Consider the following 16,260-nt stretch of genomic DNA (forward strand, 5'->3'; position numbering starts at 1 on the left):
ATGAGATCAGGTACAGCGACAGCGATCAAAAGTGGTGTGATCTCTACATCGACGGCCGGTTGGCGATTGCTGGCCACCACGGTGGAGTGCACTTTAACCAAGGGTGTGGGTGAGCGACATGATAGGAATAATCGACGCCGCCGCGTTGGAATGCGGAGATAGTAGCTGCTCTTTGTCGTGCTCCCTTGGCACTTTGCTCTCTGTCTGTTTTCTTTCTTTCTTTCTTTGACGCGCACTGGAAAGAATTTTAGGCACTCCCTCTCACGACAGTAGGCACGGGACTGGCGCTCACTGGCAGTAACTGCGAGGACGGCGAGGCACTTACTTCTAGCTCCGTGCACTCGACCGCCCTCGCCGCACGCAGGCAAGCTCATTCACAATCTGCTCTGCGATGGCCGTGTGTGAAGAACGACCGAGATACGCTGCTTCTGCAGCCCCAGCCAGTTCTTGGTGGTCCAAGTCACCTCATCGAGGTACTCTCGCACACACGAAAAGGAGGCGGCAGGGGCTGGACGGTGGGAATCCAATGAAAACGTCCCTCGTTACGTACTTTTAGCTTACTGGGAGAAAAGAGAGAGGGGGTTGTGTTCTCTAGGCCCCTAAGGGCCCTACGCGCGGCGTGAGAGCTCGGAAGCGAGCTTTGCACGGCGATCGAGGATGGCACGGTTCACCCCCGTTTGAAAATTCGTCTGTCCTTTCGCCTGCGGAAACGTTCAGCTCTCCCTACCTGTAGAAGTCCCCTTTCCGCTCCAGCGTGGGCGAACCTGGGCTGCGGATGTGCGGAGTCACGTGGAACGTGCAATCACGGCCCCACCGCTCCTCCTCCCGACGGCCTCGGAGGCTGCGATGAATGCGATCCGCTCCCTAGTGCTTATCCTGGGCGTTGCCACACAACGAGGCCATCCATGATAGCGGGTCCTTGACGATGACCAGCGGGAGGGTGCTCTCCACGTCGGAGACGTTGTCGGGTGCAGTCACGGCGTGTCTCCCGCGCCACGTAGCCGGGCTGTGCTTGCCCCACGGCGCAGATCCGGCCGACACTCGCGCGTACCGTAACACTGCTTTGCCATCGCGGCTCTGCTCTGCACTCTCGCGGCCCGGCATGGCGCACCGCTCCACCAGCAACTGCTGCAGCAGGCTTGTGCCCGTGTTGAAGAGGCCGGCGACACCAAAGCGGCGGCGCACCACGGGTGTCGCGGCGCGGTACGCCTGGCAGCGGTCGAGGCCGAGGATTTGAGGCCCACCGTACAATGGAGGTACCAGCCCCCTTGCTGCGTCCACCCCAAACTCTTGCGCGGCGTCGAACTGCGGCCGGTTCTTGCCAGAGGACCACACGAGGTGGTCGTCGAGGGAGCAGCCGGAGCCGCGCGCGCAGCCCATCTCGAGCTCGATGGAGGTGCAGAGCCGCCCACCCGCCGCAATGCACACCGCCTCCGCCTCGACAAACGTCGCGTTGGTGTGGCAGCCTGCACCGGGGGAGGTTCAAGCTCTTGAGGCGGCCGTGGAGCGGGTGGGTTGGGTGACAGGGAGGAGCAACGGGAAGGACCGCGCCACAACTCCTCGCGTGCATCTAGGGAGGCCGACCGCCCATGCTTGCGCTGTCCGAGTCGGCCCAGACGATGCACCTGGGTCTCTGAGGTCGATACTAGCGTCTATAACTTGCCACAAGCATGCTTTACAAAAGTCCTGCTGAGCGGGACTCGCAGAACCGCCGTCCGCGCGCGCTGTGAACAGTGCCATGGTCGAACGTTGTTCGACGACGTCGAGCTGGTGACGGTCCAGTAACCGACAGTGTATCTATCTCTAGGGTTAAGTCACAGGGTTTGCGCCCCTCGAAAGGCTGCAAGGGGAGCCGACCCCGTGGTTCGTGCGAGGCAAATCGCTAGAAAGTCGTCGAGTTGGGCCCCGGTTTAATCGCTGGGCACTTGGAGCACTTGGAGTGCAGTCATCAGCCTCACATCCAGGGCCGGGGAGCTAAGAAGCGCACCCAGCGGGCCGGATGATCGGGATCGGGCTATGGGCTAGAGAGCCCTGGCAGACGCCAGGCCACAGACCCGACCGCAGACCTCTCGCGCAGCAGCCGCGCCCGCTCCAGGACCGCGGCGGCGCGCAGAGGCGGCGACGTTGCTGGCGGCCCTGCGCGGCGCAACCACGAGCGGCCGCGCTGTGGCGACCGCCCGTGGCGCCCTGCCGGTGTGGTGCCCGTGGTGGCGCTGAAAGGCGACACGGCCGCCGCGTCCCTCACCCGCCGCACGCATCGCGCGCGATGGCCTCGCTCACCTGCCGGGGCGCCGCACATGACTGACCAACTAATGTCAATTAGCCACTAAGCAGCAACTCGCTCACCTGCCTGGCGCCGCACATGACCAGCGGCACGCCGTTGCCTGTGGACAGGTCTAGGACATGTCATGGACACGTCTCGAGCACATGAACATGACCGGCGGCACGCCGTTGCCTGGCCGCGCGGAGGCGCCGGCAAAGTACAGGTTGCGCACCCTCGGGTGGCGCGGGCCGGGCCGGAGGAAGGAGAGCTGGTTGAGGCTGGAGGCGAGGCCAAACACGGCGCCTGCGTCGGCGGCAGGGGGTGAAGAGGCGCGCGCGCGCCGGGGGAGGAGGGCGAGGCGGCCGCGCCGCGGGCGAAGCCGTGCTCGCTGAACTCTCGGCTCATCTCGGCTCATCTCGGCTCATCTCGCGCCGCGAGCGAGGCCGTACTCGCGCCGCCACCGAGCCGGCGGGATGACGGACTCGTGGCGAATGCTCTGCTGCCACCCTGCCATGCCAGGCAAGCGGGCCAGCCGCTCGACGACAGACGCCCGCCCCGCCGCCGCCCACACGTCGGACAGCGCCTCGGCCTCCGCCTCGGAGGCGCCGACCGGCAGCGGTGGCGTCGGGAGGAGAACCTACCGGGAGAGGCTCCGGGGAGGCTCTGACAAGGCTCGGGCTCCAAAAGGCTCGGCGGCGTCGGGAGGAGCGCCGTGATGGCGTCGCATCCGGCAGGAGCTGCGGTCGGGTCGGTCCTCGTCGGGCAGTGCACCTGCGGACACCTCTCGGACATGTCATGGACGTGTCCTGGACACGGCGGTCCTCGTCGGGCAGTGCACCTGCGGACACGTCTCGGACATGTCATGGACGTGTCCTGGACACGGCGGTCCTCGTCGGGCAGTGCACCTGCGGACGCAGACGCTCGTGAAGAGAGACCTGTCCGCAGCGAGCAGACGCCCCTAGTCGGGCGGCGCACGTAGAAATGGCCCGGGGCCCAGGTGGGGGCTGCGGCCACGGGCAGGAAGCTCGAGGCCCGGCGGGCGCCAAAGAGCGACTCCCACGGCGCCTGGCCCAAGTCCTCTGCAAAGACGATGGTGTGGTGCGCGAGCGCGTCGGCAAACTGCGCGTCGAGGGCAAAGGAGAGGGACAGCACGGAGGAGGAGGAGGCGGCGGACCGCAGCTTGTCGGCCCTGGAGAGGTGTGGCGGCAGCAGCGCCTCCTCCGCGGCGGGCAGGTCCGCGTTGCAAAGCACCTTCCGGCGGGCGGAGGGCCCTCCTATTCCCTTCTCGCTGTTCTCTCTCTCTCTCTCTTCTCCTCTCTTCTCTTCCGTTCGAGCCCTCGCGGCAGCCGCCGCCGCGAGCAGAGGCACACGCTCAGTCCTCCCCACACGCCCTCGCCTCGGGGAGGCTCCGATCTCGGGCGCAATCTTGGCTGGCGATCTCGGGCGCAATCTCGGCTGGCGATCTCGGGCGCAATCTCGGCTGGGGGCCCGCACGATGTCGGCGGCGAAGCTCGACTCGGAGCCATCGCCGTCGACGATCCGAACGCCCGTCGCAGCAGCGCCGCTCTCGCCCGCCTCCCCGCCCTCCTGGGTGACCTCGACTCGCGTGACGGCCACGCCTGCGAGATTGGCCGAGATCAGCCCGAGATCAGCCGAGACGCCGCGTGAAGAAGATCAGGGTTGGAACACGCAGTGTCGTCCAGCCGAGTGCCGATACAGCCGAATACCGATACACCGGCGCCGGTTCGCACCCGCACGCCGACCTTCTCGCACTGCTCGAGCAGCCTCCTCCTCACGCGCCCGAACCCGCCCCGCGGATAGCGAACGCCGTACGACGCGGCGTCCAGCTCCATCGCCTGCAGCAGCGAGACGACGCGAGATTGGCCGAGACCAGCCCGAGATCCGCCCGAGATTGGACCTCCATTGCCTGCAGCAGCGAGAAGACGGCGGGCGCCTCGTATGGCGACAGGCCGACGTACCTACTCGCTCGGAAGACTCGAGTGGCCTCGGATGCGTAGGCGCGGCTAGGCGCGGTGAGAGGCCAGGCGCACACAAAGACACAACCCCGGGACCAAAGACGCACAAGCTCAGACAGTCGAGATTCTACCTACCTACCTACCTAGTCGAGAAAGGGATGGACCGCAACGACAGTCAGCAGTCAGCGCTGGGTCCCAGGAAGGCGAATGCGAGGACGGCCTCTAGTGCGAGCTCTAGCTGGCGCACAGGTCTTGGAAGGAGTCTAGTGTGAGCTCTAGCTGCCGCACGGGTCTTGGAAGGAGTCTAGTGTGAGCTCTAGCTGGCGCACAGGTCTTGGAAGGAGTCTAGTGTGAGCTCTAGCTGGCGCACAGGTCTTGGAAGGAGTCTAGTGTGAGCTCTAGCTGGCGCACAGGTCTTGGAAGGAGTCTAGTGTGAGCTCTAGCTGGCGCAGAGGTCTTGGAAGGAGTCTAGTGTGAGCTCTAGCTGGCGCACAGGTCTTGGAAGGAGTCTAGTGTGAGCTCTAGCTGCGCACAGGTCTTGGAAGGAGAGCAGGGCGCGGACCTTGTCCGAGGTTGGGAAGTAGCGGCGGAGCTGCTGCATGTGCGATTGGCCTGTCCACAGGGCGGGCGGCGTAAAGAGACGCGGACCGCAAGGGCGGGCTGCCGCCTCCGCGGCTCGCGCCCACGGGTAGGTTGGCGGGGAAGTTGCGGAGCGCCGACCTCGCAAAGGCGGGCAGGACGGCCGTGACCGTCTTAACGTCCCACCGCTCCTCGATGGCCAGCGGCCAGCCGCCGTCGAGGGCGGCGCTCGCGGCGGCCATGTACGCGTCGAATCGCTCCATCGAGTCGCCAGGCCAGCCCTCGAGACGCTCGATCGCGGCGGCGAACTCCTCGCGCCGCCGCGCCGGGTCGAGCTGGATGGGAGCGGTGCCGGCCGGGTCGTCCCCAAAGAAAACGTGGTAGAAGGGCGCGGCGACCGGAGACATCTCGAGCGGTTCCGGGTCGCCGAGCAGCTCAAAGGTCTCTCGGTAGACCTCGGGCATCAGCAGCAGAGAAGGGCCGGAGTCGAACCGCCACTCGCCAGCCGGGCCGAGCCGGTGCTCGCCGAGCCGGCCGCCGGCAACCGGCCGCTGCTCGAGAACGGTCACCGCCGCTCCCTGCCTCGCGAGAAGGCCGGCCGCGACGAGGCCGCCGACGCCGCCGCCGACGACGGCGACCGTCTTGCCTGCGAGCGGCGGCGGCGAGGAGAGGGCGAGCTCCATGGCAACGTTTCGCTCTAAGCTCGCGCTCAGTCAAGCTCGCGCTGCCGCCGACACGGGACTGGCCGTCACGGGACTGGCCTTCACGGGGGACTGGCGCGCACTGGCAATGCTCGACCCCTCTGGCCAGCTCGTTCGGGGTCGGTGGCGGCTAACCTCGGGGGGAAGGGGCACCCCCTGGGTGGGGGCCGGCGATTCCCATGCCGGCTCTCCGCCACAACCCCCGCCGGGAGGGAATCCCTGCTCACAGAAAAGGGCTTCGAGCCCTGTCTCGCGCACGCCCCTGGCGGGCGCCGCGGACCAGTTCCGCGAGCGCTCGTCAGCAGGTGGTGTGCGGTTCTTGCCGTAGTTCCTCTTCGGTCGCCTAGCCCCGGCGCCGTCTGTCGGACGCCTGCGTGCCACGAGTGCGAGCCGCTCGCGGTTCGTACGCCCGCTTGCGGGTTCGAGTGGCGGGCTATCCCGCTTGCGGGATGGCTTAGCGGGTTCGAGCCGTCACACATTGGCTGCCGGGGTGTGCCGAGGGGGGGCTGGGTGGGCGGTAAGCCGTCATTGCCCGGCGCTGCTTGCAGCGCTCTGGGTGGTAGTGGCGGCGCTCCAAGAGTGGTGCTCTTGGGAAGAGGTTCCTCCTTTCCGCTCCCCACCCGCAAGGCGCGAGACACACACGGAATGTAACCTCGAAACGATTGACGCGGCGTCCCGCCCGTGCCGCCCACACCGAGGCGTCCTGCGCCCGATTGAGCGGCTTCCGTGGCCCCGTCCGTGGAGAGAGGGTGCCTGCGGCTCCCCGGCGAGGCGCTGGACCGATCCTGTCGCACTGCGCCTCCGGCGCGGCTGTCGCCGCGGCCTTGTGTCGCAGGTCCAGCGGGCGCCCACTTGGGTCGGCGGCACTCTTCCTCCGAGACGGGCTGGCTCATCCGCGTCGTCTCGAACGGCTGTGCGGCTACCTCGCCGGCTCGCCGCGCACGCGACTCGCTCGTCGCGCGTTCCTCAGGTTGCCCTCCGCAGCCTGCGCCTCGCTTGTCGGCGCTGTCGGGACGCGCAGGCTGCCCCGCGCATTGTCGCGACCCGCCGATTGCGGTCGGGTCAGCTGCGCCCGAGCACAACGCGTGGGCGCGCCAGCCCGAGCACTGCGAGCTCCCTCCACGGCTTGCGCGCACGCATGGCTTCTGCCTTGCGCCTTTGACGAGCACCGCATCCGACTATATGCTATAGGTATAACCAAGTTCCTCCCTCCTGGTCGCGGCGAGTGAGCGGGAAAACGGCGAGGAGCAGTGCGCGCCGCCGTCGCGTCCTGCACACCTGTGCTCGCACAGCGGCGTGCGGGGGGGGGGGGGGGGACGCAGTCTAGCGGCTCACCACCGCCTCCCAGCGCAGCGCTTGTCAGTCGGCCGGCCGCCCTCCCATCAGGCACGCCCCCGCCATCGGGGCACGCCCCCGCCATCGGGCCTGCCCGTCCCCACGCTTCCGTCGTCGCCGCCGTCGCCGCCGTCTCCCGTGCGTCCGTCCCCACCGCCGCCCGCGTCGCCTCCGCCCTCACGGCCACCGCGGTGGCCCACCCTCTCCCTTGCCTCCGCCACCCGCCCCCGCCCGCCCCCGCCGTCGCGCCGCCGCCTCGCAGCCCACCGCCACCGAGCCCGCCTGTGTTTTTTGCCTTTCTTTGAATGAAGAGAGATTCTCTTCTTGAATGAATGAATGAAAAGGTGTTTTCTCCGTCCGTGTTGTCATTTCCGTCCGAAATAATGCTGTCGCCACTGCGTCGGCGTAAGCGTTGCAAGCTATTCCCACATGCGATGGTACCCGCACGAAAATCACCGCCTCTGTTGCGATCTATATATAGTAAGCAATCGCCTCTATCTAACTAAGGAGAGGCCGCGTAAGTAGGCGAGTATCGCGTACATTTTGCGGCTGACAAATGACGTATCGACGTATCGACAAAGACGTATCGCGTACATCTCCGCGTCTATCACCTCCCAACTCCCCGGTCCTGGGCGTGCGGTTACCGACTGCACTCCAAGTGCTCCATCCTGACCACGGTCTGACATAATGAGGTAGGTAGGTAGGATCCTGATGTGTACCTCTTTTTGCTGACCACACCATACCCTGCAACAGTCCGAACCCCGCCGATCGCGTAGGTGGTCTGCCCCACTGTTCAGCCTTTCGTAAATGGGGGGAGCCGCTCGTTGTTTGTCGCTCGCCCTCGTCCTCCTCCCGCCGCTCCTCGCCTCGGCGCAGCATCGCTGCCGGCTCGGCGACGTGCGGCAGCCCGACGGCAGCTTTCAGCTCGGCAGCTGCGAGGAGCTGCTCCTCTTTGGCGAGAGCGTCGGCGACGGCGGCGCGATCAAGCTCGCATCGGCTCTCGCCGGCAACACCAAGCTGCAGCTCGTCGACCTCTGGCACAATGGGGTGGGCGCCGCCGGCGCGAAGGCGCTCGGCGCCGCCATCGCCAAGAACACCGTCCTCAAGCGGCTCTACCTCAACGAGAACCCGCTGGGCGCCGAGGGCGCAAAGGGCATCGCGGCGGGCCTGGCCAAGGCGCGCGGGCTGCGCCACCTGTGGCTGACCCGCACGAACGCGGGCGACGAGGGCGCGGCTGCACTCGCCACGGCGCTCGCCGCGAACCACGTGCTGGAGGCGCTCGACATGTGGGAGTGCGGCATCAGCGGCGCCGGCGCGGAGGCCATCGCCATCGCGCTGAAGGGGAGGCACGACGGGCTGCGAACGCTCGAGCTGCGGGGCAACGCGATGGGCGACCGAGGCGCGAGGGCGTTTGCCGCGCTGCTGCCGACCAACAAGCCCCTCTCCACCCTCGACCTGCTCAACACGGGCGTGAGCGCCGAGGGACGCGCGCTGCTGCGGGAGGGGCTGAGAAAGGCTGCTTCGCTGCCGTACATGGTGCTTTTCGAGGACGCCATCGGGCCGCACCAGCAGCGGACCTCGTGGGAGGAGAAGGGGCAGAAGAATGCGCCGTGAGAGTGTGCGCCGGAGATGGTTTGTGTCGTTGATTGTGCAGCTCTGGGAGAGACAGTGGCAGCCCACAGCTCGAGAGTGTGTTGGAGAGAAGGTGTGCTTGTGGTTGTGAGTCTCCTCCGCGAGCGCGACGTCCCTCGCTCCGGCGCCAGAAGCGTGACGCCAGGCCGCAGCCAGGCGCCGACGGGCCACGGCGGTCTCCGCGGACATGCGCGCCACAGCACGCGCCCCAACCGCTCCTACGGCTTTATCTGGTCGCCACCGGCCTCCGCGGAGGCGGCGATGTCCCAGCCCCAGCGCGGCCCCACCCATCGGCCAGCCCTCAGATCGATCGATCGGCGCTCAAAGTCGGCTTCAGAAGTTCAGATCCGAGAAGGAGAACGCTGCTGGCGCCGCCGCCGATCGATCCCAGCGGCGACGCCACAGCAGGCTTGTCCTCTGCTCTCCGATGCGCCGATTGAGATGAGAGAGATCCCGCTTCCGGATACGTATATATCTCAAATATGATAATTGATAAAACGTATGTCCCCATGGGGCATGGGCTCGGAAGAAGAGAAGGACAGAGGAGAGACGCTGGTGAGGACGGAGCAGAAACTAGCGCAGACGAGAGCAGGGCAGACCCGGGGACTGGGGAGCCGGAGCAGACGGCATCGGCCGCCGAGGGAACGTTGGGAAGAGGCACGAGGAGGGTAAGGTAAGGTAAGGTAAACTTCTCCACACACACGAGGTGGTGGGGCAAGGGGGGGCAACCCTCGCGTCTCCACGTCTGACGACAGGAGCCCCACGGCATTCAAAGTGCAAGGCCCAGTGCGCGTGGCAAGGGTGAGCGGTGTGTGTGTGTGTGTGTGTGTGTGTGTGTGTGTGTGTGTGTGTGTGTGTGTGTGTGTGTGTGTGTGTGTGTGTGTGTGTGTGTGTGTGTGTGTGTGTGTGTGTGTGTGTGTGTGTCTCACGTCACTGCATCCTCCGCCGGTTCCTCCCGTCGCCTCTTCTTTGTTCGAATGTTTTTCAATCCATCCTTCACGAAGCCCTCCCATGTAGCTAGCGTTCTTTGCGAATGTCTCGAAGTGGCCAGCAGGCGCTGTCTGCTCGCGACCTGTGCGGGCCGCTCGTCCTCCTCGCCCTTCTTTCGTCCTCCCGTCCCTCCCCTCCACCATGGCCTTTCGGCACTTCTTTCTCCATCCGACTCGCCCTGCCTTTCGTATCATGCCGTTCGCCCTCCATTCGGTGACCTCCATGGCTGTCCGCCTCCTTTTGGGTGGCGCTCTCGATACGGTTGCGTCAACCTCGACGTCGCTGTCGCCCTCCCCGTCCCCGTCCCCGCCGTCGTCCGTGCCTCGGTTCGCGTCATCGGTAGCGTCTCCGTTGTTCCCTCGTGCCCCGCCGTCGCTCTCTCTGCTCGGGCCGTTCGCGATTTCGCCCCTCCTGCGTGTCGCCCCTCCGTCTCCTCCCCTGCCTTCGTCGTCATCGTCGCTGTCGCGAAAGCCCTCCGGCCCCTCGATTCCCTCGCCTATCCCCTCCGCTGCGTCGTCCCAGTTTATATCCTCATCCTCTGCGCATGTCGCCGCTCTCTTTCCATCTCCATCGTTGTTGCCTCCGTCGACTGCGGCGCTGCCTCTTCCCTCGCCTCCGTCTTCCTCGTCTCGCCTGCCATCGTCCCGTTTCTCCTCGTCCTCGCTATCGCCTTTGCCGTTGTCTACCTTCTCATCGTATCTCCCCTGCTGCTGGTGGCATCGCCGTTGGCTTCCTCTCTCCCCCTTTCCTCCCTGCCCCTCTCGCTGTCTGGTGTTAATGGACCCCCTTCCTCTCCCTCGCCACTGTCACCGTCGCCATCCCCGTCGCTACCGCCCTCCATCCCCGCCGCCCTTTGTCTCACACTCGTCTCTGCCGTGTCCGCTGTCGCCGCTGTCCTGTCTGTTGCGCTCTGTGCTCCGTGGTACAGTCGCTTATTGTTGCTCAGGATTAGCTCACGCACCAGGACAGCCTCCGGCTCGTTATTTTGGCTTGCCGATATGCATCCAAAGTTCCACGCTAGCTCCTCCTTCGTCACGTCTATCTTTTTGCGCAGTATCTAGCAAATGCCGTCCGCGCTTGCTGGGGTGTTATTGCGTTCGGATTCGCCCTCGTCCCCGCCTTGTATCCCATCTCCTTGCGGTGGCTCCTGTATGAGTCCCCATATGACCATGTGATTTCTTTGCCTTCCTTGACTCCATTCTCTGCAAACAGGACCATCACTTGCGCAGCTGCCTTGCCTAGTTGTACCTCCTCGTAGCGAACGAAGTGCGTCGCCCGCGTGCCTTGCTTCGGCTCGTTCGATGCTGCTGGCCAGTCGAAGTCGTTATCGCTCTCGTCGTCACTTCCATCCAGCTGCGTCCCCCCTGCTGCCGTGTGTCGTGACAGTTCGTCTGGTACTGTCTCTGGTGGCTGCGCCGTTCCAACTGTCCGGAAGATCTCCCCAGTGTAGATGCTACACACCTCGAATTTTTCCAGCCTCCTCGTCGCCAGTAGGCCGAGTTCCCCTTCCGCTATGCTAGAGGGGCCTACCTACTTCGCCCCTACCACCGTGCCGCCCGTCGTTAGCATGGCCGTCGTTACTTTCGCCGTCGCCTCTGCTGCTTGTCGGCGGAGCGCCTCGCGCCTTCCCTCGTCTCCATTGCTCCTGCTCTTGTTCTTTTTGTTTTCATGCGAGGAGGGCGGCGACCTCAACCGACTATGGAGGACCCGTCGCCAGACGACGCAGGCAGAAGACGGTGAGGCGGAGCAGACGCGCAGGGCGAGACGAGGGAGGGAGCAGGACTTTGCGGAGATCAGCAGGAGGATCCGGTACGAAGAGATTAAAGGAGCAGCAGGCGTGCAGGGATCCGAGGGACCATGTGGAAGACGGCTAGTGCTATCGCCTACCACACCCACAAAGAACCCTGCACAAAGATCGCAAGGGCGGGGACCTAACCCTTTTCACCCATCTCACAGAGTAGAGAGAGGTGGGTCCCGGGTCCGTTTTTATTTATTTATGGGCTCGGAAGTCGGATGGGCATGCACGCGCCACACACTGCGCAATATCGCGCATATCGGCGGCAGGCGCCCGCCCGCCCCGCCCCCGGACAGTCTCTCCCACCACGCTCACAACACCACAGCACGAGTCACACTTGACCGGCTGCAACGCCCCGAGCCACAGAGAGCGCGCGTCTGATGCACCCTCCCGGACGCCGGAGCAGCAGGACGGAGACACACAGCAAGCACCTGGAGCAGTCACAGACTGCAGAGCCCTCACTGCCGGTAAGTCTCCCTAGACGTAATCACCGGGTGGCATCGCCGCCCGCGGCGAGGGCGAGGCCGGCGGGCGTCGCCGCCTCCACCTCGGCCGCCTTGAGCCACGCGCAAAACTCGATCAGCAGCACGTAGCCGCCGCCGTTCGAGTCCATCTCGTCGAAGCTGGCCGAGGTCGCCGAGCGCAGCGCCACGTACGGCGCCCACGACAGCCCCGCCGCCACCACCTTCTCGATGCCCTCCTCCCACTCCTCGCGCGAGATGCGGCGGTCGTCGGTCGCGGTGGTGCCGTCCGAGCATCCGTCCACCATCGCAAACACCTCGAACCACGTCGCGTAGTAGCCGAGGTAGGACAGCAGCAGCCGGAACTCGCCCTTGGTCACGTAGTCGTCCGACAGCGACGAGGCGGCCGCCGCCGCGTCCTTGGCGTCGTTGAAGGCGCGGATGAAGGACGGCCGGAAGCGGCGCCACACCGCCTCCCCCGCGCCCGCGTCCTTGAGGAAGGACTGCAGCGTCATCTTGACGCCCAAGTCGACCTCGGCGAGCGAGAGGTAGCCGTTGCCGTTCGGGTCCCACAGCCGCCACGCCTCCTCGCGCCGCACCGCCTCGGAGGGCGCCGCGAACGCGAAGGCGCGCAGGAACGTGTCGAGCTCGGGGACGGCTGGCTTCGCCTCCTTGGCCGCCTCCTTGGCCGCCGGCACAGCCGGCTTCGGGGCGGGTGCGGCGGGGGCGAGCTGCTCGTCGCCCGCGGCGAGGGCGAGGCCGGCGGGCGTCGCCGCCTCCACCTCGGCCGCCTTGAGCCACGCGCAAAACTCGATCAGCAGCACGTAGCCGCCGCCGTTCGAGTCCATCTCGTCGAAGCTGGCGGGGGTCGCCGAGCGCAGCGCCACGTACGGCGCCCACGACAGCCCCGCCGCCACCACCTTCTCGATGCCCTCCTCCCACTCCTCGCGCGAGATGCGGCGGTCGTCGGTCGCGGTGGTGCCGTCCGAGCATCCGTCCACCATCGCAAACACCTCGAACCACGTCGCGTAGTAGCCGAGGTAGGACAGCAGCAGCCGGAACTCGCCCTTGGTCACGTAGTCGTCCGACAGCGACGAGGCGGCCGCCGCCGCGTCCTTGGCGTCGTTGAAGGCGCGGATGAAGGACGGCCGGAAGCGGCGCCACACCGCCTCCCCCGCGCCCGCGTCCTTGAGGAAGGACTGCAGCGTCATCTTGACGCCCAAGTCGACCTCGGCGAGCGAAAGGTAGCCGTTGCCGTTCGGGTCCCACAGCCGCCACGCCTCCTCGCGCCGCACCGCCTCGGAGGGCGCCGCGAACGCGAAGGCGCGCAGGAACGTGTCGAGCTCGGACGGCAGTGCGACGCCCTCCTCGGCGGCCTGATGCTCGATCTCGAGGTCCTCCTGCGGCATCAGAGAGGGGGTCGTGAGTTCGCTCGGCGGGTGGGAGGGCGGGCGTGGGTCTCGGTCTTGGTGGGTGGTGCAGCGGAGTGGCGGGGGCGCAGGGAAGAGAGCTGGCAGCGAAGAGAGGTGGAAGAGTGGTGGCAACGAGCAGAGGCGGGTGCGAGCAGAGGCGGCAGGGATCAGCCGCGCCTGGAGGCCCTCGACGTCCCAGCCGAGCTTGGCATCGTAGTAGTCATTGCGCGACACGCGCGCGGTGGAGACGCGCGAGAGGCGCGCGAACAGCCTCTCGCCCTCCGCCATCGCGTCGCACTCTGCGTCGCCGTCGTCGGCCGGCGCAGGCGCGAGGGGCGGTGCCTCGACTGGCGGCTCGTTGTCCGGCGCCGCCTCGATCGGCTGCTGCGGGGAAGGGAAGGCCTCGATCTTCGCCGGCTCGTACACGTCGACGGCGGTGCCACCCACGGAGTACTTTTGCCCCGCCGGCGACGCCGCGGGCGCCGGGCGGGCCCCTGGCGGCGCGGCGCGCTGCGGCGACGGCTTGAGGCCGGCGAGTGCGCTCGGAGGCGCGTACAGAGAGCCGTGGCCGCCGAAGCGGCCGTTGGGGTCCTTCTTGGACCAGGCCGACGCCGCATCCTTCTGCACCGATGCCTTTGCGAGCGCCGAGGGGGCGGCGTCCGCGTACTTGAGAGCCGGCGGCAGGCTGCCCTCGTGCTTGGCGTTGGAGGCCCAGATGCCGCGCGACTGGCGCCGCGGCTCCTGAAACAGGGAAGGTGTGTGTATGTGTGTGTGTGGGGGGGGGGGGATGCGGGGGCAGGGGTTGCGAGTGCAGGGTGCGTAGAGGCGTTTACATCGTATCTTGCGGCGCGTGTGTTGGCGTGTGCGCGCAGGTGCGAGAGTGTGCATGGGGACGTGCCTTTGCGTACGAGATCGTGGACGACTTGGAGGAGCCGATGTTGAATGGCACCGCGGTCTCGTACTCGCCGATGCCGGGCGTGGCCGGCTTGGCGTAGATGGTGTCGCGCCCTTCGAAGCGGCCCTCCTTGGCCGTGGCGTACGAGACTGTGGACGACTTTGTGGAGGCCATATGCACCGCGGTCTCGTACTCGCCGATGCCGGGCGTGGCGGGCTTGGCGTAGATGGTGTCGTGCGCCTCGAAGCGGCCGGGCCGCGCCCTTGCGTACGAGACGGTGGACGACTTGGAGGAGCCAATGTTCACCGCCGTCTCGTACTGCCCGATCGCCGGCGTCGCCGGCGCGGCGTACACGCTGTCGTGCGTCTCGAAGCGGCCGCGTCCGTCCTTGTACTGAGCAGACACCTGGGCACCGAACGGGAGGAACTGAGGTGCGGGTGGCCCCAGTGACGGAGGGGGGGGAGGGGTCTCCGCGGGAGCGAGGCGAGGCTCGATCCGCCCTCCTTCTGGAACGCGCGTGGCAGTGGAGGCGTCTGAGAAGCGTCCGCACCTCCTTCTGCACCGACGCCTTTGCGAGCGCCGACGGGTTGTAGTACGTCGGGCCGTCGCCGCTGGCCTTGGCGACGGCGTCGGCCCAGAGGCCGCGCGACTGCCGCCGCCGATGCATCTTCTGGACGAGCGAGACCGTCGGGCCCGACGGCTTGAGCGGCTTGGCCGCGTACGCCGAGGGCGCCGGCGAGTCGGACTGCTTGTACACGCCGCCCGGCATCGCGAAGCGGTCCGTCTTGCTGGCCATGTTGGGCGTGGGGCGGCCGGCTCCCGACGGCGTGCGCGCGTTGCGCGACCCAGGGGTCGCCTTGCCCGGCGTCTTTGTGGGCGCTGGCGATGAGCGCTCGATGCCGGTGCCGGCGGCGGGCTTGTAGATCGATCCGGGGCCGCCGAAGCGGTCCGACTTCTGGTTCAGGGCCCATGGCGAGGGCTTGTTGTTGGTGGTCTTGCGCGCACCGAGCGGGCGCGTCGGCGTGGACATGGCTGGCAGGTGGCTCTTCTCGTGTACTAGTGCCTGCGGCGAGCGACGGTGGGCCGGCGGTGGGGTGAAGGCAGGGGACGGAGGCTGGAGGAGATCGCGAGGCAGGGCGGAGGAGAGAGGGGTGGCGTCGGGGAGGAGGTAGCGGCGGCGGAGGGGAGGGCGGCGGCGCGGCGGAGGCCAGGGTCGCGACCCTGCGGCGAGCCTTTGAAAAGCTGGCGGGTGTTTTCTTTTTTTTGCGGAAGCTGTTCTTCACCTTCGATACATACACACCACACACGAGCGTCACTACGTGCCTCCCCGTCTTTGTAGCCTGGCGTTTGTGCCCCGTTTGTGCCGCGTCCCGTGCCCCCGAGTTCATTTTATAACCACACACGAGCCGACAAAACAAAACGTCACCATGGTCCATGCGAGTTTGACCAATAAGGTATGTGGAAAGGAGAGCGGGGCAAAGATTTCGTCAAGGGTGACATCCTCACATCCCCCCGGGGGATCCAGGCAGGAGAGAGAGAGAGAGAGAGAGAGAGAGAGAGAGAGAGAGAGAGAGAGAGAGAGAGACAGAGAGAGAGATTTGTTCAGGGGAAGAGAGAGAGAGAGAGAGAGAGAGAGAGAGAGAGAGAGAGAGAGAGAGAGAGAGAGAGAGAGAGAGAGACGGGTGGCATTCAGGTGATCAATCAATCAGTCAGGTCACGCTAACTATTAACAGCCTGCGTGCGCAAGAGCGCTCGCTACATACATGCATGGCATGCACGTGCACATGCACATGCACAAGCACAAGCCGGCGGCTTGACGCTTGTCAATCGATCGACACGAAGAGCACCGCTCGACGAGGGCGGCCCACGCCACAAGATAGCTACAAACGGCACGCTTCGGTCGCGTCCAAAAGTCGCACCCAACGTCGATCGTGAAAGTCGCACGTCCAGCGCCACGCTGACGCATTCGGATATATGTCTGCAGCGATCCTCATGGGGCGAGAGGCCACGGTTGGCAACCAGAGCCGCCCAGCAGACCACGACGGCGACGCACGCTGCAGCGGGCCCGAGGTTGCTGGTCTTCGCGTCGCGGTGCGGGCATCCCAGAAGGGATAGATCTTGCCGACACACGCTCCCGCCTGGTCCAATTCAGTATGTGGACGGCCGTCGCGACCAGGTGTGCTTTTTCGGCCTCTCGCGCAATATGACAGTGTCGCTGCCG

The 16,260-nt window shown here is 66.3% G+C and overlaps 4 protein-coding genes across 4 annotated transcripts; 1 reads left to right on the top strand and 3 right to left on the bottom strand.

The window, feature by feature from the left end:
* Positions 1-2,163: 2,163 nt before the first annotated feature.
* EMIHUDRAFT_441026 (hypothetical protein) lies at positions 2,164-5,003 on the bottom strand. The gene is made up of 11 exons (XM_005787447.1): positions 4,922-5,003; positions 4,773-4,851; positions 4,191-4,242; positions 4,005-4,119; positions 3,758-3,882; positions 3,239-3,514; positions 2,975-3,034; positions 2,696-2,900; positions 2,456-2,566; positions 2,347-2,384; positions 2,164-2,280 (listed from the first exon to the last, which is right to left on the bottom strand). The coding sequence occupies exons 2-11, from the start codon at positions 4,838-4,840 to the stop codon at positions 2,242-2,244; spliced, it is 1,089 nt and encodes a 362-aa protein (XP_005787504.1). The 5' UTR covers positions 4,841-4,851; positions 4,922-5,003; the 3' UTR covers positions 2,164-2,241.
* A 1,432-nt stretch (positions 5,004-6,435) lies between these two features.
* On the bottom strand, positions 6,436-7,134 carry EMIHUDRAFT_363135 (hypothetical protein; the record flags this gene model as incomplete). Its single annotated transcript, XM_005787448.1, has 3 exons — positions 6,436-6,627; positions 6,796-6,797; positions 6,855-7,134. Coding segments are annotated over 2 exons (282 nt in total), but the record flags the coding sequence as incomplete, so codon positions are not given.
* A 527-nt stretch (positions 7,135-7,661) lies between these two features.
* Positions 7,662-8,468, top strand: EMIHUDRAFT_110927 (hypothetical protein; the record flags this gene model as incomplete). Its single annotated transcript, XM_005787449.1, has 1 exon — positions 7,662-8,468. One exon carries the CDS (start codon positions 7,662-7,664, stop codon positions 8,466-8,468), a length of 807 nt encoding a protein of 268 aa, XP_005787506.1.
* Positions 8,469-11,461: 2,993 nt separating this feature from the next.
* On the bottom strand, positions 11,462-15,272 carry EMIHUDRAFT_455397 (hypothetical protein). Its single transcript, XM_005787450.1, has 5 exons — positions 14,590-15,272; positions 14,043-14,444; positions 13,772-13,885; positions 13,337-13,561; positions 11,462-13,132 (listed from the first exon to the last, which is right to left on the bottom strand). The coding sequence occupies exons 1-5, from the start codon at positions 15,067-15,069 to the stop codon at positions 11,759-11,761; spliced, it is 2,595 nt and encodes an 864-aa protein (XP_005787507.1). The 5' UTR covers positions 15,070-15,272; the 3' UTR covers positions 11,462-11,758.
* Between the last annotated feature and the right edge of the window lie 988 nt (positions 15,273-16,260).

Source organism: Emiliania huxleyi (genome assembly GCF_000372725.1).
Source record: "Emiliania huxleyi CCMP1516 chromosome Unknown EMIHUscaffold_142, whole genome shotgun sequence".
Taxonomy (NCBI): domain Eukaryota; phylum Haptophyta; order Isochrysidales; family Noelaerhabdaceae; genus Emiliania; species Emiliania huxleyi.